Below are 26,519 nucleotides of genomic sequence, written 5' to 3' on the forward strand. Positions count from 1 at the left end.
CATGGGCGATATGTTAGTGTCGATCCAATTAATGGAAAAAGACGTGATACTAAATCACTTCTAAACTTCTTCTCATATTTCTTGATTGGAATGATATGAATTGCTTTTTTGGCAGCTTTTATTTGTAGTTTTTTGTAGAAATTTTGTAGATGAAGAGCCAATTGTAGAAATGTGACATCCACAATTAATCTGCAAATTGTCTGCAAAATTTTACAAAAACTACAAATTAACTACATTTAACCTACATTATAACTACAATCTGGAAACAATTTACACATGAAAGTTCTTCAAGTTGGAATTGGCCACAACTACATTTCTTGTTTTCTTGAAAGAAATTTTGTAGTTTTTTTTAAAGAAATTTTGTAGTCAATATTTTTTTTCAACATAGATTGTAGTTTAATTGTAGTATAAATGTAGTAATTTTGTAGATATCCTTAAAAACAATACAGCTTTATACAATACTAAAACTGATTTGTAGGAATTTTGTAGATGAATAGAAATTTTGTAGTCAACATAGATCGTAGTTTAATTATAGTATAAATGTAGTAATTTTATAGATACCCTTAAAAACAATACTGTTTTATACATACTTAAACTAATTTATAGTTTATTTGTAGATAAATGTAGGAATTTTGTAGATATTAACATAAAATCAGACTTCATCTTCTCTTCCTTCTTCTTCACAAAAAATACAGAGAAAATTTTGTAGTCAATATTTTTTTTCCAACATAAATTATAGTTTAATTGTAGTATAAATGTAGTAATTTTATAGATACCTTTAAAAACAATACAACTTTATACAATACTTAAACTGATTTGTAGTTTATTTGTAAAATTTTTGTAGATAAGGATTTGTACTGAAAAGAACTATTTTATACAATTATTAAGGATAACACGTCACTACAATTGTGTGTTATATACGTTAATGCATTTATATGACCATTATGAAGTTTCCATTTTGGTCCTTTACAATATATTATTTTATTCATCCGTAACTGAAGAATAATGACCGAATTAAGACTTTAGTGACTGGATTACCTTTAAAGTTTTTTTTTATTTTAGGAATTTTTACCTTCCTATATCACATAAGGAAACAAATATGATGTGAATATGAAAAGATATTTAGTCCCAAATTTTTAGGCGCCTAATTTGGAAGGAATAAGCTATTCAAATATTTATCCCAGATTTGTAGGCGCCTAATTTGGAAGGAATCAGCTCTTAATATTGAGTATTTAATGAATGGTATAAATTTTGTAGGAAAAATATAAACATGGCGGGTAATAATGAAAATATGCACATTTTTAGTAATAAGGTTTCAGATATGATATAGATAGGTAAAAATCCCATCAAATATTCACCACGTGATGGGACATAAAATAGGATTTTGAGTGTACATCAATTGTTTGACAATACTCCATTTCATGCTATGTAAAACCACCTTGTCCTTTTCCTTTGACATTATTGGCTAAAAGTGGAAATACATTGTATGCATATCTAATTACTACATTTTAGTCAGAGAAGTAGGCCCTAAAAATAAAAGTAATTTCTGAAAAAACTATGAAATGATTTTAAAATAGACTATAGATGTAAAATGCGAGACCCACATTTTAACTTTCAGGAGAATATATAAGTACCCCTCAAGTAGTACTTTTTTTCTTTAAAAAAAGAGATAACAGTAAAAATTTATCCACATTCAATATTTTCATCCAACTAAATATTAAAGTAAAAGTACATAGTGTATTATCATAAATCTACTTGTATATGTTTTTGAATATGGAAATTTTGGGGATTTAAGACTATTTCATCTCCCGTGTGTGTATATATATATATATATGAACGATTGATTTAGAATTAGACGGATAACTTCAAAAATGGTCTCGATGTTAGAATCTGAAGAACAGTTTTGTTGGTGATTCATTCAAAAGAAACTGGCTGCTTTGGTTTTAATTTGTCGATCGAGTGCGGAGGGTGGTACGCTCCTTTTCATTTGTTCCTGTTAATGACCACAGGGGCGAAGTGGCATGTCTGACCACCCTTCGTTGGAAAATTACATTGCGTATATAAGTAAAATATTAAATTTTAGAGGTATATAACATATTTTGAACGCTATTTGTCGGAGATTTTTCTTTTTTTGCTTTTTTTTTAAGTTTGAACACTCTTGAAAAAATTTCTAACTTTGTCGCTGAATGACCAGAAACCTCTAACACATGCTCCTGAGGCCCCATTATAGATGCTCTGAATACCTGATGGTAAACAACCAACTAGGTGCATTGCATATTCCAACCTTAGTTTTATTTTTCAATTGTCACTGGCCATTTCCGCTGGTTTTGATGCAAACTTTAGTTGTCTCCTGAGTTTGGATAAGGATATAAAGAAATCAGTGAAAGTTGCCTAAACCAATTGTTTCTCTCCATTTTTCCCAATCAAAAAATACCATCAGCTTTTCAAGAATTCAATTAGGAATATTAATTTAGCGTTTGTTTGGATGGTTGTTACGTATCGTTTCATAATGTATCGTATCGTATTGTATTGTACTGTACTGTATCGTTTGATGAATACAATATTTGGATAGATTGTATCGTTTGTTGTTGTTTCATGATATCATGCACTAGCAATATGAAGAATAAATTTGTAATTATAAAGATAAATTATGATACCGGGTAAATTTATTATATAAAAAGGCAGGGTAAATGATAAAATAAAATAATTTAATAATAGTGAAGGGTGGGATGAGAGAAAAAGACAAGATAATGATGCAACCATACCAAATCGGTCGTTACATAAAGTGGCACATTTCGTCGTTACGTAACGACGGATTTAACGATACGATACAATAAAATTTAAGTAACAACCAAAACAAACATTGTATTTAAAGTAACAATACGATACAATACAGTAGGTAACGACCATCCAAACAAGCTATTGTGTATCTGAAACCATTTGTCCACCGCATACATTTACATGTTCAACAATAATTATGTCTCGATCCCAAGCAAATTAAAATTAGTTACGAATTTTTATTGTCAATGTCAATCGATTTTATCTCAACCGTCTAATAATGCACTACATTAAGAAAAATTCCCATAAACGTTGGTCCTGCATTCAACACACTACCATGACTAAATTTTAATCTCAACTAGCTAATTGATACTAGCCAAATAAATTTTTAAGGGCCGTGAAAGCAGTCACTAACGCTTACATTAGGGTTTGCTGTCTATATCATATTTTCTTGGGATACGACCTTTCCATTGTGCCTACGTGAACGCGCGATATCATATGCACTGAGCTTCCTTATGTATTGTATATCATAAAGTTTGTCACTGATGTAGTCAGAGGCAGAGCTATAGTGCGAGAGAGGGTTCGGTCGAACCCTGCATTTGTCTTAAATTTTTTATTGAATATATATAAAATATTAATTTAAAATTCGGTAACTTAAGGCAATTAAAATTTTGAACTCATACATAAGCTTGAAATACTAGCTCCGCTTCTGGACGTAATGGAGCAAAATTATCTGTCTTGTGACAATTTGGCTTGTGTGGGCTTTCCCATGGGCCCTTAATTTTCACTCTTTTTACTACTTTTTTATCTGTGGGCGCTTATGGACTTTTATGTACCCAAATATTCCCCATGTTCCTTTTAGTTATAAACCATTTTATAGTGGGAATTGAAATTTCATAAAAAACATCATTTTCTTTTAGCCTTTTTCTGCTTCAGTTTCCAGTTTTAATGCTATTTATTCATCTCTATATTTGCCTTTTTCCTTCTGGTACTATAGTCTGTTTGTAGTATAAAGCACTTGGAAATCTGTGATCTTTCATTGGATTTTTGCAAAAACCACAGTAAATTAATTTCTGGGATTTCACACATTTCTTTATGCTTTCTTTTGAGAAAACTCAAAAAAAAAGTTTCCCTTTTCTTTTTTTTCTTTGGCCAAAAGGAAGGAAGTTTCTTGCTACCAGAAAACCAGCTTTTCATCAGAAAAAGAAATAGGATTTTATCTATAAATATTTGCAAGGCTTGTTAGCTGCTTCTTGGTATTACAAAAGGATCAAAGCTATATACCTGACTGGATAAAGATTTTTTATAGTATCAGTATAATTCAGCATATTATAGCAGGTTAGTTATCTTTTTTTAAGATTATCAATGCGTATTTTGAGATTGTTGTTACTTTTTTTCTAGTCCTATTTGTTGATATTACTTGTTTCTGCTGATTCTTTTTATTTTTCTTAAACCGATGGTTTATCGAAAACAACTTCTCTCGTTTCTCGGGTAGGGTATCAATGCGTATTATAGCACTTTATTATCCTATAAATATCCTATAAATTATCCTATAAATAACTTAATTGTATAGATACTTTTATAGTGTCAGTATAATTCAACATATTATAGCAGATTAGTTATTTTTAATCAGATTATCAATGTGTATTATAGTAATTTATCTATGATTATCCTATAAATAAATTGATTGTCTAAATATTTTCATGTTATCGAATAAAACTTAAACTCATTCAACTTTAATTATATTATCATATTAAAGCATATTATAGTGATTTGTCATTATTAGCTTAGGAATAATCTGATTGTATAGATATTTTTATATCTCAATGCTAATAGATTTTAAGTCATTAAACAAAATCTAACCTTTTTCATATATTATTACTACCTTGTTGTTGCTTTCTTTTCGCTATTCTTTGACATTTCTCTACCTTCACAAAACAGTAATAACGTCTGGGTACACATTAATATCCGTGAACCCCACTTGTAAATTTATACTGAGTTGGTTATTATTGTTGTTGTTGTAACCTTTTTCATATACATTCTTGAAATTTGGTAAGTTTAACTCATGATTATGTGGCTACAGAACAATACAAAACAAAGGAAAAATCAATGGAAGATTTTCAAGAAGAAGATATATGGGATATTAATGTGAAGGAAAGAAAAGGTTTCTCAAGTTCAGTAGTGAAGAGGAAATTAGCCACTGCTCCAAAAGTGATTCCAAGAACTAAAAGTACACCAATGCACCAGCAATCATCAGCTCCAGTTAATATTCCTGATTGGTCCAAGATTTATAACAAGAAAAAATCAAGTAGATTCTTGAAAAATGGTTCTTGGGATAGTGATGAAAGTGTTGAAAATATTGTTGCAGAAGATGAAGATTGTGATTATGATTTTGGTGATGGAATGGTACCACCACATGAATATATAGCTAGAAGAGTTGCAAGAAGTCAAATTGCTCCTTTTTCTATGTGTGAAGGTGTTGGGAGGACACTTAAGGGAAGAGATCTTAGCAAATTGAGGAATGCCATCTTAACCAAAACTGGTTTCTTGGAATAACTCAAACAACATATTAGGTGTACCAGATCAACCCGCTAGTGATATTGTTTGCTCTGAGTTTAAACTCTCACGGGATTTAAAACATGTCACTAGGATCTAAGACTTGTTAACTTATATATCAACATCATCCGACTTTGTGTTTTGGATGGAGGACTCTATCTAAAGTGTGAGGTGTTATAGGTCATCCACTTTATAGTGTTTCCATGATGTTCTTATTTTTAAGAAAGTGACGTTTGGATCAGTTTTTTGGTATCTCCACTATTTTACCATGTCTGCTCAGAGGTGGATTCAGAATTTTAACTTAACGGGTTCGGACTTGCATTGAACTTATTATACTATTAAAATTATGAGTTCAGATCTAACATTCATATCTATATATAGAAAGCAAAATCGAAATTGTATACGGGTGCTTCCACTTTCTTGAGAATTCTAAGACCCAATCACCTGTTAAAAAAATATCCTTAGGTCTTAAGTCTGCAGCTCCGTAGCTTGTGTTACCTACACAGGGTAGAAAAGAAGCTTTGCATAAACATTTCAATGTTATAATTTTAGTAGATTTTTACATATATATTTATACTCCATATCGAAAGTTACCGGTTCAGATGAACCCATAGCCTTTAGGTTATATCCGCTTTTGTATTTGATATCTTTCATCAATAAAGGTATTGAATAACTTTGTCTATCAAAATACAGACAGTGAGCAGAAATCACGTGGCATCCAACTTCTTTTTCTATTTTTTTCTTACCTTTTTTCTTAGTGGCCTAATTTTAAAGTTGTATAGGCCATAGCAGATTAGTTGGCACAGATTTGCAATTTTGAGATTTACACTTTTAGCGGAAGAAAGAATGGTTTGCTCATGGATTTTGTCCAGATACTGGAAGTTTCTTGTTATTAGTCAAAATAGCACATGCTAGCTATTTTTCGGACTAGTAATAGCACATGCTAGCCATTTTTCGGACTAGTAATCGAAAAATAGCTACTGTTTAGTTGAAACACGAAAAGTCCAGCATAATATGTAGGATTATAAAGCTTTTGCGTATAAACTTCCCGTATATTATATTGGAACTCCACGATAGAAAGTTTTAGCATAATATGCGGGATTATGGAGCTATTGCGTATAAACTTCCAGCATATTATGATGGAATTTCAGCATATTTTAAAATTTCAACATATTATGTCAGAAGCTCATGTGTAAAACATTCGAAGCATTAGGGGGTGATAATGTATTTTGCCTTAAAAAATTAGTACATATAGCCTAGGAAGGGGAGCATGGATGCATGTACTCCACTCCCTTCACATAAATCATTAAGTGTGCGATTTTTATTATACTTATGGATTATGGATATTCATTCATATATTTCTCAAAAACAAACACTTAACACTCTAATAAAACGAAACTGTTATAAAATAAAGACTGTAAAGTAAAGACAAGTATAGAGAGAAACTGATATATTATTCGAATTCAAACTGACGTACATAATGAACTAAAATCTCTTCTATTTATAGAAGAAAGGAAGCTACTGTGTAAGTTGTTACTACAAGCTACTGTGTAAGCTGCTACTACAAGCTGTTGTGTAAGCTGCTACTACAAACTGTTGTGTAAGCTGCTATTACAAGTTGTTGTGTAAGCTGCTAGTGCAAACTGCTGTGTAAGCTGCTACTATACCAGATATGGATAATCTTCTACTGAGAGCAATGTTTATCCACAACGGAGTACTGAATGGATAAGCTTATTATACCCGGTATGGATAATCTTCTACCTAGGGTAATGTTTATCCATAACCGAGTACCGAAGTGATAAGCTTTTTCAGGAAGCTTATTTCCAATAGAGTACTAAATGGATAAACATATTTACGGTGGAGTCCCATATGGATAATCTTCTTCAGGAAGATTATTTACAACGAAGTACTAAATGAACACCCATAATATAATATATTTATAACACTCCTCCTTGGATGTTCATTAAAAGATAATGTGTCTCATTAAAACCTCACTAGGAAAAACCACGTGGGAAAAAATACTAGTGAAGGAAAAAGAGTACACATATTTAGTAAAACGCATTGCTAGGTGCCTCATTAAAAACCTTTAAGGAAAACCCCATGGGAAAAAACCTTAGTAAGGAAAAAAGAGTGCATCGCGTATTTTACTCCCCCTGATGAAAACCTTGTTTCAAATATTTGAGTCTCCGCATACCAATCTTGTATACCATCTTCTCAAAAGTTGAAGTTGGAAAAAATGTAGTGAATAAATCTGCTGGATTATCACTTGAACGGATTTGTTGCACATCAATGTCACCACTTTTCTGAAGATCGTGTGTGTAGAATAATTTTGGTGAAATGTGCTTCGTTCTATCTCCTTTTATAAATCCTCCCTTCAATTGGGCTATGCATGCAGCATTGTCTTCGTATAAAATTGTGGGTCTTTTCTCACATTCCAAACCACATTTTTCTCGAATAAAATGAATTATTGATCTCAACCATACGCATTCCCTACTTGCTTCATGAATAGCTATTATCTCAGCGTGATTTGAAGAAGTAGCAACAATAGATTGCTTTGTGGAGCGCCATGATATGATAGTACCTCCATATGTAAATACGTAGCCGGTTTGAGATCGAGCTTTATGGGGATCAGATAAATAACCTGCATCTGCATAACCAACAAGGTCTGCACTATCTTTGTTAGCATAAAACAAACCCATATCAAGAGTTCCCTTTAAATATCGCAATATATGCTTAATCCCGTTCCAATGTCTCCGTGTAGGAGAAGAACTATATCTTGCTAGTAAATTAACAGAAAATGCTATGTCAGGCCTTGTAGCATTAGCAAGATACATTAGTGCACCAATTGCACTGAGATAGGGTACTTCGGGACCAAGGAGTTCCTCGTCCTCTTCTGGAGGTCGGAACAAATCCTTATTCACTTCAAGTGATCGAACAACCATTGGTGTACTCAATGGGTGCGCTTTGTCCATGTAAAAGCGTTTTAAGACCCTTTCTGTATAGGCAGATTGATGGATAAAGATCTCGTCTGCTAAATGTTCAATTTGCAGACCAAGACAAAGTTTTGTCTTTCCAAGATCTTTCATCTCAAATTCTTTCTTAAGATATTCAATTGCCTTTTGGAGCTCTTCTGGAGTTCCAACAAGATTTATGTCATCAACATAAACAGCAAGTATAACAAATTCTGATGCCATTTTCTTTATAAAAATACATGGACAAATAACATCATTTATGTAACCTTCTTTCAGCAAATATTCACTAAGGCGATTATACCACATGCGCCCAGATTGCTTTAAACCGTACAAAGATCTTTGTAATCTGATTGAATACATTTCCTGAGATTTTGCTTCAGGCATTTTAAATCCTTCAGGGATTTTCATATAAATTTCATTATCAAGTGAACCGTACAGATAAGCTGTAACTACATCCATTAGATGTATTTCAAGCTTTTCATGTAGTGCTAAACTGATGAGATATCGAAATGTTATGGCATCCATAACAGGTGAATATGTTTCATCAAAATCGACTCCAGGTCGTTGTGAGAATCCTTGTGCAACAAGGCGAGCTTTGTATCTTTCAACTTCATTTTTATCATTCCTTTTTCGCACAAAAACCCATTTATGACCAACTGGTTTTATACCAGCAGGTGTTTGGACTACTGGTCCAAAGACCTCTCTTTTAGCAAGTGACTTCAATTCCGATTGAATTGCCTCTTGCCATTTTGGCCAATCAGATCTTTGTCGACATTCTTCGACAGATCGAGGTTCAAGATCCTCACTATCTTGCATAATATTAAGTGCAACATTATATGCAAAAATATTATCCACCACTATTTCAGATCGATTTAAATTAATCCCATCACCGATCGAACTTATTAAAAGTTCCTCACTCACATAAGCTTCGGGTTCATTGATTTCTTCAGGAATCTCAGAACTAATCAGATTTTGGGTCTCTTCAGGAGATCCCTTCATAGTATCGTTTTGATCATTTGTCGATTTTCTTTTTCGAGGATTTCGATCCTTAGAACCCAAAGGCCTACCACGCTTCAGGCGTGCTTTAGGTTCACTATCTCTCATGCTAGTAGATGGTCCTACTGGGACATCAATTCGGATAGGCACATTCTCTGCTGGGATATGTGACTTAGTTATCCTTTTCAAATCAAGTAAATGCGTCTGGCATTTGATTTGCTATATTCTGTAAATGGATGATCTTCTGGACCTCCTGATTACATATAGGGGTACGGGGATCAAAGTGAGATAATGATGAAATTTTCCACACAATTTCTCTTTTGATTTCCTTTTTCTCTCCCCCTAATTGTGGAAAATTTGTTTCATCAAACCGACAATCTGCAAATCGAGCAGTAAATAAATCTCATGTTAATGGTTCAAGATAGCGAATAATAGAGGGTGATTCAAACCCAACATATATTCCTATCCTTCTTTGTGGTCCCATCGTACTACGTTATGGTGGTGCTACTGACACATATACAGCACATCCGAAAATTCGTAGATGGGAAATATTTGGTTCATGACCAAAAACTAATTGTGACGGAGAATATTTATTATAATGTGTCGGTCTGAGACGGATAAGTGATGCTGCATGCAAGATAGCATGACCCCAAGCAGTAGTGGGCAATTTTATTTTCATAAGTAGTCGTCTTACTATCAATTGCAGGCATTTAATAAATGACTCTGCAAGGCCATTTTGAGTATAAACATAAGCTACAGGATGTTCAACTTTTATCCCAACGGATAGACAATAATCATCAAAAGCTTGAGATGAGAATTCTCCAGCATTATCAAGGCGAATAACCTTTATAGGATAATCTGGGAATTGTTCCCTTAATCGAATTATTTGGGCTAATAGCTTTGCAAACACCAGGTTGCGAGATGATAGTAGGCACACATGAGACCATCTTGAAGATGCATCTATTAGGACCATAAAATATCTAAACAACTCACTTGGTGGATGAATAGTGTCACACCTCCTTTTTCCGCGCCCGAGGGGGCACAAGGGAGTTTTTTCCAATTAAAGGACAATCGAAACGCGATTGGTTTAATTATTTCAGAGTCGCCACTTGGGAGGTTTAGGGTGTCCCAAGTCACCAATTTTAATCCCGAATCGAGGAAATGAATGACTCCATATTACAGTCTGCGTACCAGAAATCCGGATAAGGAATTCTGTTAACCCGGGAGAAGGTGTTAGGCATTCCCGAGTTCCATGGTTCTAGCACGGTCGCTCAACTGTTATATTTGGCTTATTTATCTGATTTTAAATACAATATGAACTTATGTGCAAATTTTATCTTTCAACCGCTTTTATCATTTACTGTTATTTTTAAGAATTGCAACGTTGTGAAAATGTATCTCGAACCGCGTTACAATCAATGTACCCGTGGTCGTCGACACACTTTGACTCTGTTGAGATTTGGATTTGGGTCACATCAATGTGCACCCGAGTTTAAGGAAATTAAATTATTAAAGGCGCGCCTAAAGCGACTAGCGTATTTATTTTGGGTAAGACCGTGGAATTTTACTAAACGGTCCATCCCGAAGTCCAAATAATTTTTAAAGCAAATATTTACTGAGGGCCCCGCAATTTGTATTTTATTTGGCGAGGCTCATCTCATTCTTATTTTTTAAAATGAATTTGCAACGTCATGGACACGCATCTCGAACCACGTCACAATCAATGTACCCGTGATTAGAAACACATTTCGACTCCGTTGAGAATTGGATTTGGGTCACATAAATGTGCACCCGAGTTTAAGAAGGTAAAATTTATTAAGGCGCGTCCTAAAGAGTCTAACGTATTGTTATTTTGGGAAGAGGCCGTGAAGGTTCATTAAACGGCCAAATCCAAAGTCTAGTCAATGGTTATGTATTTTATTGAGGGCCCCGGCGGTTTGTGATTTATTTGGCGAGGCTCGTCTCATTTTTATTTTAAAAGGATAAACCTATAGCGACTACATTTTCTATTAAGTTCGTCTCTAAAATAAAAGAAAAATCTCCTAATTATTTACATGCTGAAAAACGCAACTTATTAGTTATTAAGTTACGGCTTATGTGAACGGAAAATTGCGATCGCGTTTGTACAAGGAAAAACTGCTTTCATTCCACATTTTATTATTTGCTAGAACATGAGATAAATACACAATAATATCAAAGCCGATTAACTATTCTTCAAATAATTTAAACTAGCATTATTAGATGAAGAAATCATACATATGCAACCTCATTACTCATTAATTAATCGACTACATTTTTATACGAAGAGAGGAAAATTAATATTCAAACACAGATCCAAACAAAAGAATTCAACAGGAACAGGAGCCTGATTAATATTTCATTTTTCGCTTCAAGCCAAGAGTGTACAAATGTGTACCTGGAAACAGCAGTACAAGAACAAAGAAGTAGGAGTCAGCAACAGTAATAACGCAGCAACAGCAGGTTCCGCAACACCGCAAAACCAGTAACGACCAGTAGAATAACCCAGTGACAGATTGAAAACTCAGCAGTGAAAAAAGTACAATCGCAGTCAAAGCAGAAGAGAGAAAAGACACGAGATGCAGTAGCTTCGGATTTTTGAATAACACTCGAAGAAAAGCAAACAGAAATTATTCGAGTGAAAGTTCAAATTGGATTTCTCTTTTACTCTCACAAACTCTCTCAAGTATCTCTTAATATTCAAGTTCTAAAAACTCTCTTCTTTTTTCTCTCCAAAAAAAATCCTCTCAAGGTTCAAGTTCTACTCTTTTAAAAACCTCCTCTTAATGTCAAGAATAGTCCTCTATATATAGCAAGACAAGTCTTCAATTCCCAACCCCAAAATTATTCCCCCAATGGCATGTTTTGTCCCACTACATAATGTTTTCTTTATTTTAAACTTTGTCCCCCATGCCTACATTAAATAAATACCACATTCCCAACCCATTACCATATGTCCCCCATGCCTATATTAAAAAAGTACAAGATTCCTCCCCATTATGTTTTGTCTTGTCCCCCATTACATTAAACAAGTACATCAAAAACCCCACCCCATTATATTTGTTCCCCATGCTTAACATAAAGAATCAAAATAATGTTTAATTACCAAACTACCCCTCTGACATTATTGCAATTACCATTCTACCCCCGAATGCAATGCAATTTACCAAAACTACCCCCTCAGCTCTAAACAAACAATTAATCATAACTCAACCAAAATATAGTCAAGATGACCAATTTCTCAACAATCTTCAACAACAATTATATGAACACGATGAACAACACAACTCAAAATTAATGGAATGAATTAACCATATCGGGAACCAATCCTGGTTAATTTAGACCATGAATGTATGAGCAAGAACACAACAATACAAACAACAATATACATGATTCAAATTAAATCAAGCGAATCACAAACAAACATAAACTCACATTAAATCACTGAATTTACACATGAACTTCAAACAAAGATGAACATGAATTAAATCTATTTTTAGCAACAAACATGACGGATTTTAACGATTCAAACAACATTAACATTTTCTGGAAAATACATAACACATGAAACAAATTGAAGAAACAATTAATTAAATTTCAATTTGAATCTAACAAACATTAAACTAACAAATATTCACTTAAACAACAATACAAACATGAAATAAACATGAAAAATAACTAATTAATCTTTCATTTGAAATCTGAAAAATTAATTTAACAAAACAACACATGAATCATGAACTAAAAATTAATTCAAACGATAAACAAAACAAACATTTGCCGATTTTAGATTCGAAAATATCAAAACAAAATGCGGACAAAATAAAACTCAAAAATCTACTAACCGGATCGAAACGACGAACAACGACCAAACAAACAACGAACTCGACGAGCCTCGACCAAAGCTCGAACCAACGATGACGAACACGACGAACATGAACCTACGAAGCAATATCGGCAGTTGACAACTGAATCCATGCCGAAGCTATACCGGCAGTTGGCGCGGCAGAAGTGAAGCAGCCAAAGCATCCATGGACGACGAGGGTTTAGTACAAACCCATATGAGAGGTCGACGGACAGCGGAGACGCGACAGTTGGGGACGACTGGACGTCGAGCAGCTGCTCGTCGAGGAGGAAAGCTATGGCGGACAGGCGTAGCTCGGGGGACTGCCGGACTGGTTTGGGTGGTGTCCGCGTGGGTTCGACGGGCAGTAGTAGCTGTTCGTCGAGGAGGAAGAAGGTGGTCGACGCAGCAAGCAGAAAACTCGAGCTTGAAGCATTGTCAATGGCGGGAAGGCAGCTGGAGGTGGAAGGGTTGTGGTGGTTTTGGACGATGCAGCAGCTATAGCTGCTGCTTGACGATGCTGGACGGGTGGTGCTAGAGGCGGAGGGGTCTGTTTGGTGGTGAAGCTGGTGGCGACGGGATAGTGACGACGCAGGGGGGAGCTGGTGGTTGACGGGGCTGGTGAATGGCAGCAGCCATGGATGTTGGGGTGTTTGAGTTTGAAGGTTTGGAGAGGAAGAAGATGGAGGGGGCGGGTGAGTTTAGTTTTGGTTTTTTAGGGTTTTTTGTTTGTGTTTTTGTTTTTGTGTTTTGGCAAAATGAAGAGTGGGTCTTGGGTCAATGGGTTAATGGGGCGGACCGGGTTGACCCGTGTGAAGTGGACTGGGTCGTGGACAATTGTTTGGGCCTGGGGTTGAAAATTGAAGAAGCGGCCCAATCCGATTTTTATTTGTATTTTTGTTATCTTTTCTTCTTTTATTTTCTAAAACTAAATTATAAGAATACTTAAATTATTATTAAGAACTAAATTAAGTTATAAAAGCGCAAATTAACTACCAATAACAATTAACACACAATTAAGTAATAATTAAGCATAAAATTGTTTATTTGGACATTAAATGCTAAAAATGCAAAAGATGCATATTTTTTGTAAATTTTAATTTTGATAAAACTAATTTAATTACTAACAATTATAGAATTAAATCCTACATGCAAATGCGACATATTTTTGTATTTTTTATTAATTTAGCAAATAAACAAGCACAAACAAATACAAATAATAATCCAAAAATGTCACAAAAATACTCAAAATTGCACACCAAGGAAAATCATTTTATTTTGCATTTTTTGGGAGTAATTCTCATGTAGGGCAAAAATCACGTGCTTACAAATAGGTCCACATATATCCCCATGTATACGCTCTAAAAAAGCAGAGGATTCAATACCAACCTTCATTGGTGATGGTCTAGTGATCATTTTTCCTTGATAACAAGCATCACAAGAAAATTCGTCATTTGTAAGAATCTTCAAGTTCTTTAATGGATGCCCACTCGAATTTTCAGTAATTCGTCTCATCATTATTGATCCGGGATGGCCCAAACGGCCATGCCAAAGCACAAAAGTATTTGAATCCGTAAACTTCTGGTTTACGATAGAGTGTGCTTCAATTGTACTAATTTTTGAATAGTATAAGCCAGAAGATAAAGTTGGTAACTTTTCTACAATGCATTTCTGGCCAGAAATATTCTTTGTAATACAAAGATATTCCCTGTTCATTTCATCTATTGTCTCTACATGATACCCATTTCGGCGGATATCTATAAAACTCAACAAGTTTCTTCGGGACTTGGAGGAGAACAATGCATTGTCTATAATAAGTTTTGTTCCCTTAGACAGAAATATTATGGCTCTTCCGGAGCCTTCAATCAAACTTATATTACCAGAAATTGTTGAAACATTTGCTTTTTCCTTATGCAAATAAGAAAAGTATTTCTGATCGTTGAATATGGCATGAGTTGTTCCACTATCAATAACACAAATATCTTCATGATTTGTCTTTGATCCAAACATAATTTGAGGGTTATCCATATTCTTCAAAATAACATAAATAAAATATATTATAGTAAACATCATTATCAAAGCATAACTTTTATTTATGTACAACAATTACATAACCATACTATCTATTACAAACAACAAAAATTAAAATATTTACATTTCTACAAATTCACTACCGATTACATGACTTGTTTCTCCTTCTGGGAGTGCAAAGTAATCAGCTACATCCAAATACATGAAGTCTAAATTATCTTCAGAAATAAAATTTGCTTCAGCATTTTTCTCTGTCTTCTTCAGGGAGGCTTGATAAAGCTCAACCAGGAGCTTTGGCGTACGACAAGTACGTGACCGGTGCCCTTTTCATCCACATCTATAGCATGCATTTTCTGCATTTGGCGCTTGCACCGCTTCATGCTTTTGTTCCTTCCTTTTCCACTGCTGGTGGTGAGGAGGCTTCTTTGGTGCATTATTATTACCATGATTGGGGTTTCTTCCCCGACCACGGCCATGACCACGACTGGGGCCACGACCTCTTCCACGTTTAGCTTGGTGGAAGTTCGTCTCATTCACTTCAGGGAATGGACAAGAACCAATAGGTCGGCTTTCATGATTTTTCATTAATAGCCCATTATGTTGCTCTGCTATAAGAAGATGTGAGATAAGTTCAGAATACTTTTTAAATCTCATCTCTCGATATTGCTGCTGCAGGAGCATATTCGAGGCATGAAAAGTGGTGAAAGTTTTCTCCAACATATCATGATCAGTAATATTATCACCACATAATTTCAATTGGGAAATAATTCTGAACATAGCAGAATTATACTCACTGATAGATTTAAAATCTTGTAGCCTTAGATGAGTCCAATCATAACGTGCCTGTGGAAGAACGACCATCTTCAGGTGGTCATATCTATCTTTCAAATTATTCCACAGTATGACTGGATCTTTAATAGTGAGATATTCCATTTTCAGGCCCTCATCAAGGTGATGGCGTAGGAATATCATTGCTTTGGCACGGTCTTGGTTTGATGCCTGATTTTTATCCTTGATGGTGTCTGCCAGACCCATCGCATCAAGATGAATTTCAGCATCAAGCACCCAAGACATGTAGCTTTTGCCCGATATATCCAGGGCTACAAATTCAAGTTTAGAAAGATTTGACATTATTTAGGAAAAGAAAGTTCTTACCTCTAATACTTTCAAAGTATTTGCTCGAGATGTCAGAGTCTCGTGCTGATAACGTGTTATAAAATAAAGACTGTAAAGTAAAGACAAGTATAGAGAGAAACTGTTATATTATTCGAATTCAAACTGATGTACATAATGAACTGAAATCTCTTCTATTTATAGAAGAAAGGAAGCTGTTGTGTAAGCTGCTACTATACCAGATATGGATAATCTTCTACTGAGAGCAATGTTTATCCATAACGGAGTACTGAAAGGATAAGCTTATTATACCCGATATGGATAATCTTCTACTATACCAAATATGGATAATCTTCTACTGAGAGCAATTTTTATCCATAACGGAGTACTGAATGGATAAGCTTATTATACCCGGTATGAATAATCTTCTACCTAGGGTAATGTTTATCTATAACCGGGTACCGAAGTGATAAGCTTCTTCAGGAAGCTTATTTCCAATAGAGTACTAAATGGATAAACATATCTACGGTGGAGTCCCATATGGATAAGCTTTTTCAAGAAGATTATTTACAACGAAGTACTAAATGAACATCCATAATATAATATATTTATAACAGAAACTACATATTCAATTTGTTGGATTACACTCGATTGTTATTGTTGTTGTACTCTAATAAAACGAAAATCACATTCAAACAAATATTGTGCGAGATTTCCACAATAAAGGTAACGTTGTTATGAATAGTTTGTACATTGGATACTACTTTGGATACTACATTGGATACTACATTGGATGCTACATTGGATGTCCATGTTATGAATAACTTAAAGATTAAATTTCCTATTTTATGTCCATCATCTTTACTTTTTATGCCTATAAAAGGCCATGTAATTGCAATAAAAAATTACACCAAAGTGAAAGAAGAAAATACTTCTCCATTCTCTCTATCTCTTCTTGTTTACATTTTACTGCATTGCTTTTATTTTATAACACGTTATCAGCACGAAGCTCTAATTTTATTCTTAACTCCCGCTAAGTTGAGCCATATTTTATTAAGGTATGTATCATTATAATCATTTTATATATGGCAGTACATATCATATGCTCATTGTTTGCAGATTACTTGTGCGCTTGGGCATCTTAAATAGTTTAAGTACATTGCAGTGATAAAATAACTATTTCCTTCCGTGCTCAACTCTTAGAGGACCTCAAAGTCATCAAACTAGCTATGCACTAATGTCATACTTATAATATTCATGGACTCCCTAGATCAAAACATATCTTTAAGGCATTTTGAAGAACTGTGAGAAATAAATTGACAAGCAATAATTTTATAGTTTAATTACTTTATATTTATTGGAACATATAAATAATGTTAGTCACGTTCAGTTCTATTAACACATATATATCAATAATATAAAGTGAAATGAAACAAGTATGTAATTTCTACTTTATGGCAAGAATAAAATGAAATAGTAGATTGTTAACATGATATAGCTCTATTTTCATTTCTTTTACCTTAATCGTTTTGTTTTCATTAATTGTTTATTATTATAATTATTTCTCTAACTTATTCATCTTTTATGATAGTTTTCACTATGTCAAATTTATCAAAACTTGAATTTGTGGCACTTGACATCACCGGGAGGAACTATTTATCATGGGTTCTTGATGCTGAAATTCACCTTGACGCTAAAGGTCTTGGAAATACTATTATACAAGGAAATGAAGCATCAAATCAGGATAAAGCGAAGGCCATGATTTTCCTTCGTCATCATCTACATGAAGGGTTAAAAACTGAATATTTAACCGTAAAAGATCCACTTGAATTATGGATTAATTTGAAGGATCGATATGACCACCTAAAACTTACGGTATTACCGAAAGCTCGGTATGAGTGGATACATTTAAGGTTGCAAGACTTTAAAACCGTAAGTGAGTATAATTCTGCTATCTTTAAAGTAAGTTCTCTATTAAAATTATGTGGAGACACTATCACAGATGAGGACTTATTGGAAAAAATATTTTCTACTTTTCACGCTTCAAATGTGGTGCTACAACAACAATACCGTGAAAAAGGTTTTAAGAAATATTCTGAGTTAATCACATGCCTACTTGTGGCTGAGCAGAATAATACTCTATTAATGAAAAATCATGAAGCCCGTCCCACTGGGTCAGCTCCATTTCCGGAAGTGAATGTTGTAGCAACATATGATAAGTTTGAAAGAAAACAAAATAATTACCGTGGTCGTGGACATGGTCGTAAACGTGGACGTGGCAGGGGGCGAAACAATTATCGTCATTATGGTGGAAATAAATTGGAGAACAATAAGGGTTCTCAAATTAATCATTCAAAAGGTAAAGCTAGTATGTGTCACCGATGTGGTATGAGAGGTCATTGGGCACGCATTTGTCGTACGCCAGAACATTTTGTCAAACTTTATCAAGCCTCCCTCAAGAAAAAAGAAAATAATGTGGAGGCACACTTGACCTTTCAAAATAATGATGATGAAGCAGGTCCCTCAAATAAATATGATTCTAAGGCACATCTTGCATATAAAGATGATGATTTTGAAGGCCTAACAAATATTACTCATTTAGAAGTTGGGGACTTCTTTGAGGATATTGACTGAAGAACTAATCATCTTACTGGGGAATGAAGCTATAAAAGTTGTTATGTTTATGTTTGCAACTAGTTTATTTTTCTTGAGTGTATTTTCCTAATGCATCATGTGTTGCTAGTTTCTACATTTCTAATGTATTTCTTAATGTTTTTTTCCTGCTTGTCTTTCATATTTCTTATGATGTATTATTTGTCTTTTTTATGAAGAATATGAAAATTCCCCAGTCTTCAGTTGGACTCAAGATTAATAAAGATGATATATGTCTTCTGGATAGTGCTACAACACACACTATTTTAAAAGATAAGAGATATTTCTCTTATTTGGTAATGAAAGAAGCGAATGTTAATACAATATCCGGTAGTACAAGATTAATTGAAGGTTCTGGAAGAGCCAATTTATTACTACCAGGAGGAACAAATTTGGCTATTGATGAAGCACTATATTGTAGTAAATCTCAAAGAAACTTATTAAGTTTCAAAGATATTCGCCAAAATGGCTATCATATTGAGACTACAAATGATGAAAAGATTGAATATCTTTATATTACTACAATAATGTCCGGTAAGAAATATGTGCTTGAAATGTTACCTGCTCTTTCCTCCGGCTTATACTACACAAGTATTAGCAGGATTGAAACACATGCCGTAGTAAACGAGAAGTTTACTAATCAAGATAATTTTATTATTTGGCATGACCGGTTGGGCCATCCTGGTTCTAATATGATGCGTAAAATAATTGAGAATTCACATGGACATGCAATGAAGAATCAGAAGATTCTTCAATTTAAGGAATTCTCTTGTGCTGCGTGTTCTCAAGGAAAATTAATTATTAGACCATCAACTATTAAAGTTAGGATGGAATCCCCTGCATTTCTGGAACGTATACAGGGTGATATATGTTGGCCCATTCACCATCCATGTGGACCATTCAAATATTATATGGTTTTGGTAGATGCATCTACAAGATGGTCACATGTGTGCTTACTATCAACTCGCAATATGACATTTGCGAGATTGTTGGCTCAAATAATAAAGCTAAGAGCACAATTTCCAGATTATGCAATTAAGACAATTCGTCTTGATAATGCCGGTGAGTTTACATCCCAAGCCTTTAATGATTATTGTATTTCAACTGGGATAACAATTGAGCATCCGGTTGCTCATGTTCATACACAAAATGGTCTAGCAGAATCATTGATCAAACGCCTCCAATTAATTGCTAGACCAATGCTTATGAGAACAAAACTTCCCATTTCAGTATGGGGTCATGCTATTTTGCACGCAACAGCACTTGTGCGGATAAGGCCCACAAGTTATCATAAAGTCTCCCCATTGCAATTGGCTTTTGGTCAGGAGCCAAATATTTCCCATCTTAGGATCTTTGGTTGTGCGATATATGTTCCAATTGCTCCACCACAACGCACAAAGATGGGTCCTCAAAGAAGGTTGGGGATATATGTTGGATATGAATCTCCTTCTATTATAAAATATCTAGAGCCGATGACTGGAGATTTATTTACGGCAAGATTTTCTGATTGCCATTTTAATGAATCAGTATATCCAACATTAGGGGGAGAAAATAAGCAGCTGAAAAAGAAGATAGATTGGAATGCATTATCACTGTCTCATTTAGATCCTCGAACAAATCAATGTGAACAAGAGGTTCAAAAGATTATTCATTTACAAAATATTGCAAATCAATTGCCAGATGCATTCACTAACCTACCAAGGGTGACTAAGTCACATATTCCAGCTGCTAATGCTCCAATTCGAGTTGATATCCCGACAGAACAATTAATTAAAGCAAATGAGTCTAAGCCATGCTTGAAACGTGGTAGACCAATCGGTTCTAAAGATAAAAATCCTCGAAGAAGAAAAGGAGCAAGTGATCAAAGTGACCATAACACAGAGGTAGTGGCTCAAGAAGAGCCCCAAGACGTAACAAATGATAAGACCTTAGGGGAGGTCCAAGTACCTAAAAATAATGAAAATGAAGAGATATCAATAAGTTACGTCTCAACCGGGAAAAGATGGAACCGAAATAATATTGTTATCGATAACACTTTTGCTTATAATGTTGTTGTTGAAATAATGCAACAAGATGAGGATCTTGAACCAAAATCTGTCAATGAATGTAGACAGAGAAATGATTGGCCAAAATGGAAAGACGCTATCCAGGCAGAGTTAACTTCACTTGGAAAACGTGAAGTCTTCGGACCCATAGTTCGAACACCTGAAGGCATAAAGCCAGTAGGGTATAAATGGGTTTTTGTGCGAAAACGAAATGATAAAAATGAAGTCGTTAGATATAAAGCACGACTTGTGGCACAAGGGTTTTCCCAAAGGCCTGGAATTGATTATATGGAGACATATTCTCCTGTAGTGGATGCTATCACCTTCAGGTATCTCATAAATATGGCAGTGCAAGAAAAACTTGATATGCATCTAATGGATGTTGTTACAGCCTATTTGTATGGATCATTAGACAACGAAATTTTTATGAAAGTACCTGAGGGATTTAAAGTGCCAGAAGCATATAAAAATTTTCGAGAAACTTGTTCAATAAAGCTTCAGAAATCTTTATACGGATTGAAACAATCAGGACGTATGTGGTACAATCGCCTGAGTGAATACCTGTTGAAAGAAGGGTACAAGAATGATCCAATTTGTCCCTGTGTCTTTATAAAAAGGTCTGGATCTGAATTTGTTATAATCGCCGTGTATGTTGATGATTTAAATATCATTGGAACTCCTGGGGAGCTTCCAAAAACAGTAGACTGTTTGAAGAAAGAATTTGAAATGAAAGATCTTGGAAAGACAAAATTTTGTCTTGGTCTACAAATTGAGTATATGAAAGATGGAATATTTGTCCATCAATCGACATACACCGAAAAGATTTTAAAGCGATTCTATATGGATAAAGCACATCCATTGAGTACCCCGATGGTTGTGAGATCACTTGATATAAAGAAAGATCCATTCCGACCTCATGAAAATGATGAAGAGCTTCTTGGTGCCGAAGTACCATATCTTAGTGCAATTGGGGCATTAATGTATCTTGCCAATAATTCCCGACCAGATATAGCTTTCTCAGTAAGCTTATTGGCAAGATTTAGTACTTCGCCAACACAAAGACACTGGAATGGTATTAAACATATATTCAGATACCTCCAAGGGACCATTGATATGGGTTTATTTTATTCAAATGAATCCAAGCCATCATTGATTGGTTATGCAGATGCAGGATATTTGTCTGATCCACACAAAGGTCGATCTCAGACAGGCTATTTATTTACAAGTGGAGGTACAGCCATATCATGGCGTTCGACAAAACAAACTATGGTTGCTACTTCTTCAAATCATGCAGAGATAATAGCCACTCACGAAGCAAGTCGAGAATGCGTTTGGTTAAGATCTATAACTCAACACATTCAACAAACATGTGGTCTTTCTTCGAAAGAGAATATTCCAACAATATTGTATGAAGACAATGCTGCATGCATAGCTCAATTGAAAGGAAGATATATCAAAGGAGATAGAACAAAACACATTTCACCGAAATTCTTTTTCACTCATGATCTTCAGAAGAATGGTGAAATAGATGTACAACAAGTTCGTTCAAGTGATAATTTGGTTGATCTGTTCACTAAGGCATTACCAACCTCAATATTTGAAAAACTGATATATAAGATTGGAATGCGTCGTCTTCGAGACATTAAGTGATTTTTCATCAGGGGAGTAACTACACGCTGCACTCTTTTCCTTAACCAAGGTTTTGTCCCACTGGGTTTTCCTGGTAAGGTTTTTAATGTGGCAGCAAGCAATGTATATTATAAATAACTATGTACATCCCAATATTTTTTTGTAAGTTTTTAATGAGGCACATTATCTTACATGGACATCCAAGGGGAGTGTTATGAATAGTTTGTACATTGGATACTACTTTGGATACTACATTAGATACTACATTGGATGCTACATTGGATGCCCATGTTGTGAATAACTTAAAGATTAAATTTCCTATTTTATGTCCATCATCTTTACTTTTTATGCCTATAAAAGGTCATGTAATTGCAATAAAAAATTACACCAAAGTGAAAGAAGAAAACACTTCTCCATTCTCTCTATCTCTTCTTGTTTACATTTTATTGCATTGCTTTTATTTTATAACAAACGTAAGTATTTGATTTGTGGAGTAAAGTCTACAAATTAGTGGAGTGTTGAGTGTAATTTACCAAAAATTGAGCACTTAAAAAAGCTATAACAATTATTGATGCAAAGAAGGAAAAGTTCCCTTTCAACAAATAATTGCAATTGGGGAAATTGCAATTATTTTAACCTAATTTCACTTTTTGCATCTACAAAAATATGAATAAAAAAAACTGTTCCTTTTTCAACAAATCAAGAATTCGCACCAAAAAAAAAAATTAATTGCACAAATTTCTTCGGTTTCTCAAGTTCGTGTTCTCATTTTTTCCTCTCTTTTTCTGTCCTCTGGCGCTATTAGGTTTAGCTGCGTTGTCTGTGTATCTACAATCCGGTGAGTTTTGTTTTGTTCCTCTTTTTTTCTTTCGTTTTCTCGCCTTCTGCATGTATCTAGATGTGGTATTTAATTTCGATAGTTAATCTCCACTGTGATTATAACTTTAACTGATAAATTTAATTCTATGTGTTTGACACTTTTTTGTTTTTTGTTTTTTGGTGGATTCATGGAATTTTTTATCGCATTTATTAGCATATTGTATCTCCTTTGACGCATAGTATGAATAGACGTAGTCAATTTTGGGATGAAGATTTTTATTGCGCAGTAGCTCCAAAACGTGTTAAGCATAATGCCACTCTTTGAACATAGACAGCTGTAAATTTTGCTCAATTTATTAGTAGAAATTTCAATTTTTACTCTGATAAAATAGTTCCTCCAGAATCCTTGAGCAATTTTCTACTCCCTTTTATTAATGTGCAAAATTTTGTGTCACGATTATTTACACGCAAGTTTTTGATTGAACAGAGTCGCAAGCAGCAGTATATAAACACTTCATTCAACTCCTTCAGAGAAATAAAGTATGGTGATTATAAAAGATGGTTCAGTATCAGGAATATTACCCACTAACAAAGTCTTTGTCGTACATTACCCTGCTTACCCTTCTTCAATGGAACGCGCTGTTGAGACTCTTGGTGGCATTCAAGGCATTGTCAAGGCTCGTACTTCACAGTCAAATAAGCTGGAGCTCCATTTTCGTCCAGAAGATCCTTATTCACACCCTGCCTTCGGGGAGCTTAAGCATAGCAATAATTTTTTGCTGAAAATTTCCAAGACTAAAGTAAGGGATGTTGATAGTAGTTGTGGGATATCGAGACAATCTTCAATAAGTCCTGTTCACCGTGAACAAGAAAATTCACATTCATTAGCTGCACAAAAGGTGAATGAGTCTAGATGTTTGTCAGCTACTAATTTGCAGGAGCATCTCTCGGCTAATATTGTTTCTCATGTTGCTGAAGCTTATCATTTTAATGGAATGGTAGACTATCAGCATGTTCTTGCTGTCCATGCTGATGTTGCAAGAAGAAAAAAGAGACAGTGGGCAGAGGTGGAACCTAAATTTGAGAAGGGAGGACTTATGGATGTCGATCAGGAGGATTTGATGATTTTACTACCTCCTTTGTTCTCCTTAAAAGATATTCCTGTAAATATTGTATTAAAATGTTGTGCAAGTTTGAGCTCGAAAAATAAACAGGACGAACTTGACCAGCAAAATTGGGAGAGGGAGATGGAGATGGAGCGGAGTCTTGGCATTGATTTTAATATCAAAGAGGTTCCTAAACCTGTGGATTGGGAAAAGATCATAATTCAGGGCTCAGATGATTGGAGATGGCAGAAAGCGGTATATGATTTGTTTGAAGAGCGTCAAATATGGGCGAAAGAGTCATTGCCTGAGCGCTTGCGTGATGGGGGTCTGGAGGTTGGAGAGAGCAAGCTCAAAAAGCTTCTTGTTAGAGTTGCATATTACTTTTTGAATGGGCCTTTCCGTAGATTCTGGATAAAAAAAGGGTATGATCCTCGGAAGGATCCCGAATCTCGTGTATACCAGAATATTGATTTCCGAGTACACAACCCTAAATTACGAAGCTACTGTGAGAGCCAATTATCATCTGGATTGAAACATAAATGGGATGATATATGTGCCTTCCGAGTTTTTCCGTATAAATGTCAGATGTCATTGCAGCTTTGTGAACTCAAGGACGACTACATTCAACAAGAAATCAGGAAACCCTCAAATCAAGAAACTTGCGATAGTACAACCGGATGGTTCTCCTCTCATATACTTGATTGCTTGAGGTTGTGCATTGCTGTGAGATTTATGTCAGTATGCCCTCATCCTGATGCAGACTCTTTACTAAAATCTTTCTCTGCCCGCTTTGAAAAGGCAAAGAGGATTTGCAATTATGTGAAAGTTGCAAGACCTGAAGAGCAAGAGAAAGTCAATAAAGAAGCGGAAAACAATGAAGTCGATGAACAAGCAGAAAATTATGAAATTGATGAACTTGATGATTCAGAAGATGATGAAGATGAGTTTGAGGATGATGATGTTGAAGATGAGATGGATGCATACGAATCTCTTGACCTTGTTGGCCAGGAAGGGGATGTCTCTCTGCATGATGATCCACAAACAAACCATGATAACGTTTCTAGAGATTACTTGCAAGAGCTATTTGGTAATTTTCCAGTCAGTACAGCGGGGGTGGATGAAGTGCAAGATGATCAGAGTCTTGGAGAATATCAGATATATGACCAATACATCGATGGCTCTTATTCCGAAGATGATGACTACTAAGATGTCTTTGGTAAAATGATAAGAAGCAGTCGAGCAATACCAGAATATGAACTGCTGATTAAACAGCTGCATTCACAGTAGCAGTTGCTACAGGGAAAGAAGCTTTTTGGCAGCCTTCTTCAACTTGAACTCTGCACCAAGTTCTGCTCAAGTTTACTAGAATTGGATAACTTGTCAAGTTTTTATATTTATAAATAGTACTAGTAATATATAATCTTAGTGTTCCTCATTTTGATAATCTCAACAAGTTTGGTTTGGGATTTGTATGTTAGATTAAGTATCGGGATTGAAAGAACATCTAATTTGTCTTAAAAGCAAGGTTTTCCTTATTGAAACTAAATAGGTCCATATAGAGTGAAACAAATATAGGTAATTCCTTTAGCCAACACCAACTAGTTTGGGATTGTGTCACATTTTTTTCTTTGTAGTACTTAACCTCATACTTGGATATGGATTAACCTCATAGTAGTAAAAGGTTGGCAAAATTTTTGTTCATCAACTGATTATAAAATCAGAGATGGAAGTTGATAGTACAAGATATTTTAATGTGGTTTGTCATGGTTGATATGAGTTTATGAGTTTCCATTTCTTTTCCTGTTATGCCTCCCAATGGAGGTGGATTTGTGGTTGTGCAAGTTTGGGATATATATCCTGAATGATGCAGAATTTTACATTTATTAGTATGCATTTTCGCAGGAGCAGCAATTTGACAGAGTTTGTCGCCTCGAAGGTTGATGATATAATTCATTAATCA

At 34.7% G+C, this 26,519-nt stretch overlaps 2 protein-coding genes across 2 annotated transcripts; both read left to right on the top strand.

Moving 5' to 3' along the window:
* Positions 1-4,887: 4,887 nt before the first annotated feature.
* LOC104220620 (protein S40-6-like) lies at positions 4,888-5,334 on the top strand. Its single transcript, XM_009771522.2, has one exon. It carries the CDS (start codon positions 4,888-4,890, stop codon positions 5,332-5,334), a length of 447 nt encoding a protein of 148 aa, XP_009769824.1.
* Positions 5,335-23,261: 17,927 nt separating this feature from the next.
* Positions 23,262-26,105, top strand: LOC104213064 (uncharacterized). Its single transcript, XM_009762475.2, has 2 exons — positions 23,262-23,472; positions 23,941-26,105. The coding sequence occupies exon 2, from the start codon at positions 23,996-23,998 to the stop codon at positions 25,763-25,765; it is 1,770 nt and encodes a 589-aa protein (XP_009760777.1). The 5' UTR covers positions 23,262-23,472; positions 23,941-23,995; the 3' UTR covers positions 25,766-26,105.
* Positions 26,106-26,519: the final 414 nt, after the last annotated feature.

This window comes from Nicotiana sylvestris, chromosome 9, assembly GCF_000393655.2.
Source record: "Nicotiana sylvestris chromosome 9, ASM39365v2, whole genome shotgun sequence".
NCBI lineage: Eukaryota > Viridiplantae > Streptophyta > Magnoliopsida > Solanales > Solanaceae > Nicotiana > Nicotiana sylvestris.

Bases quoted from the DNA above. Each gene is read 5' to 3' on its own strand.
- LOC104220620 (XM_009771522.2), top strand. From the start codon at position 4,888: ATGGAAGATTTTCAAGAAGAAGATATATGGGATATTAATGTGAAGGAA.
- LOC104213064 (XM_009762475.2), top strand. From the start codon at position 23,996: ATGGTGATTATAAAAGATGGTTCAGTATCAGGAATATTACCCACTAAC.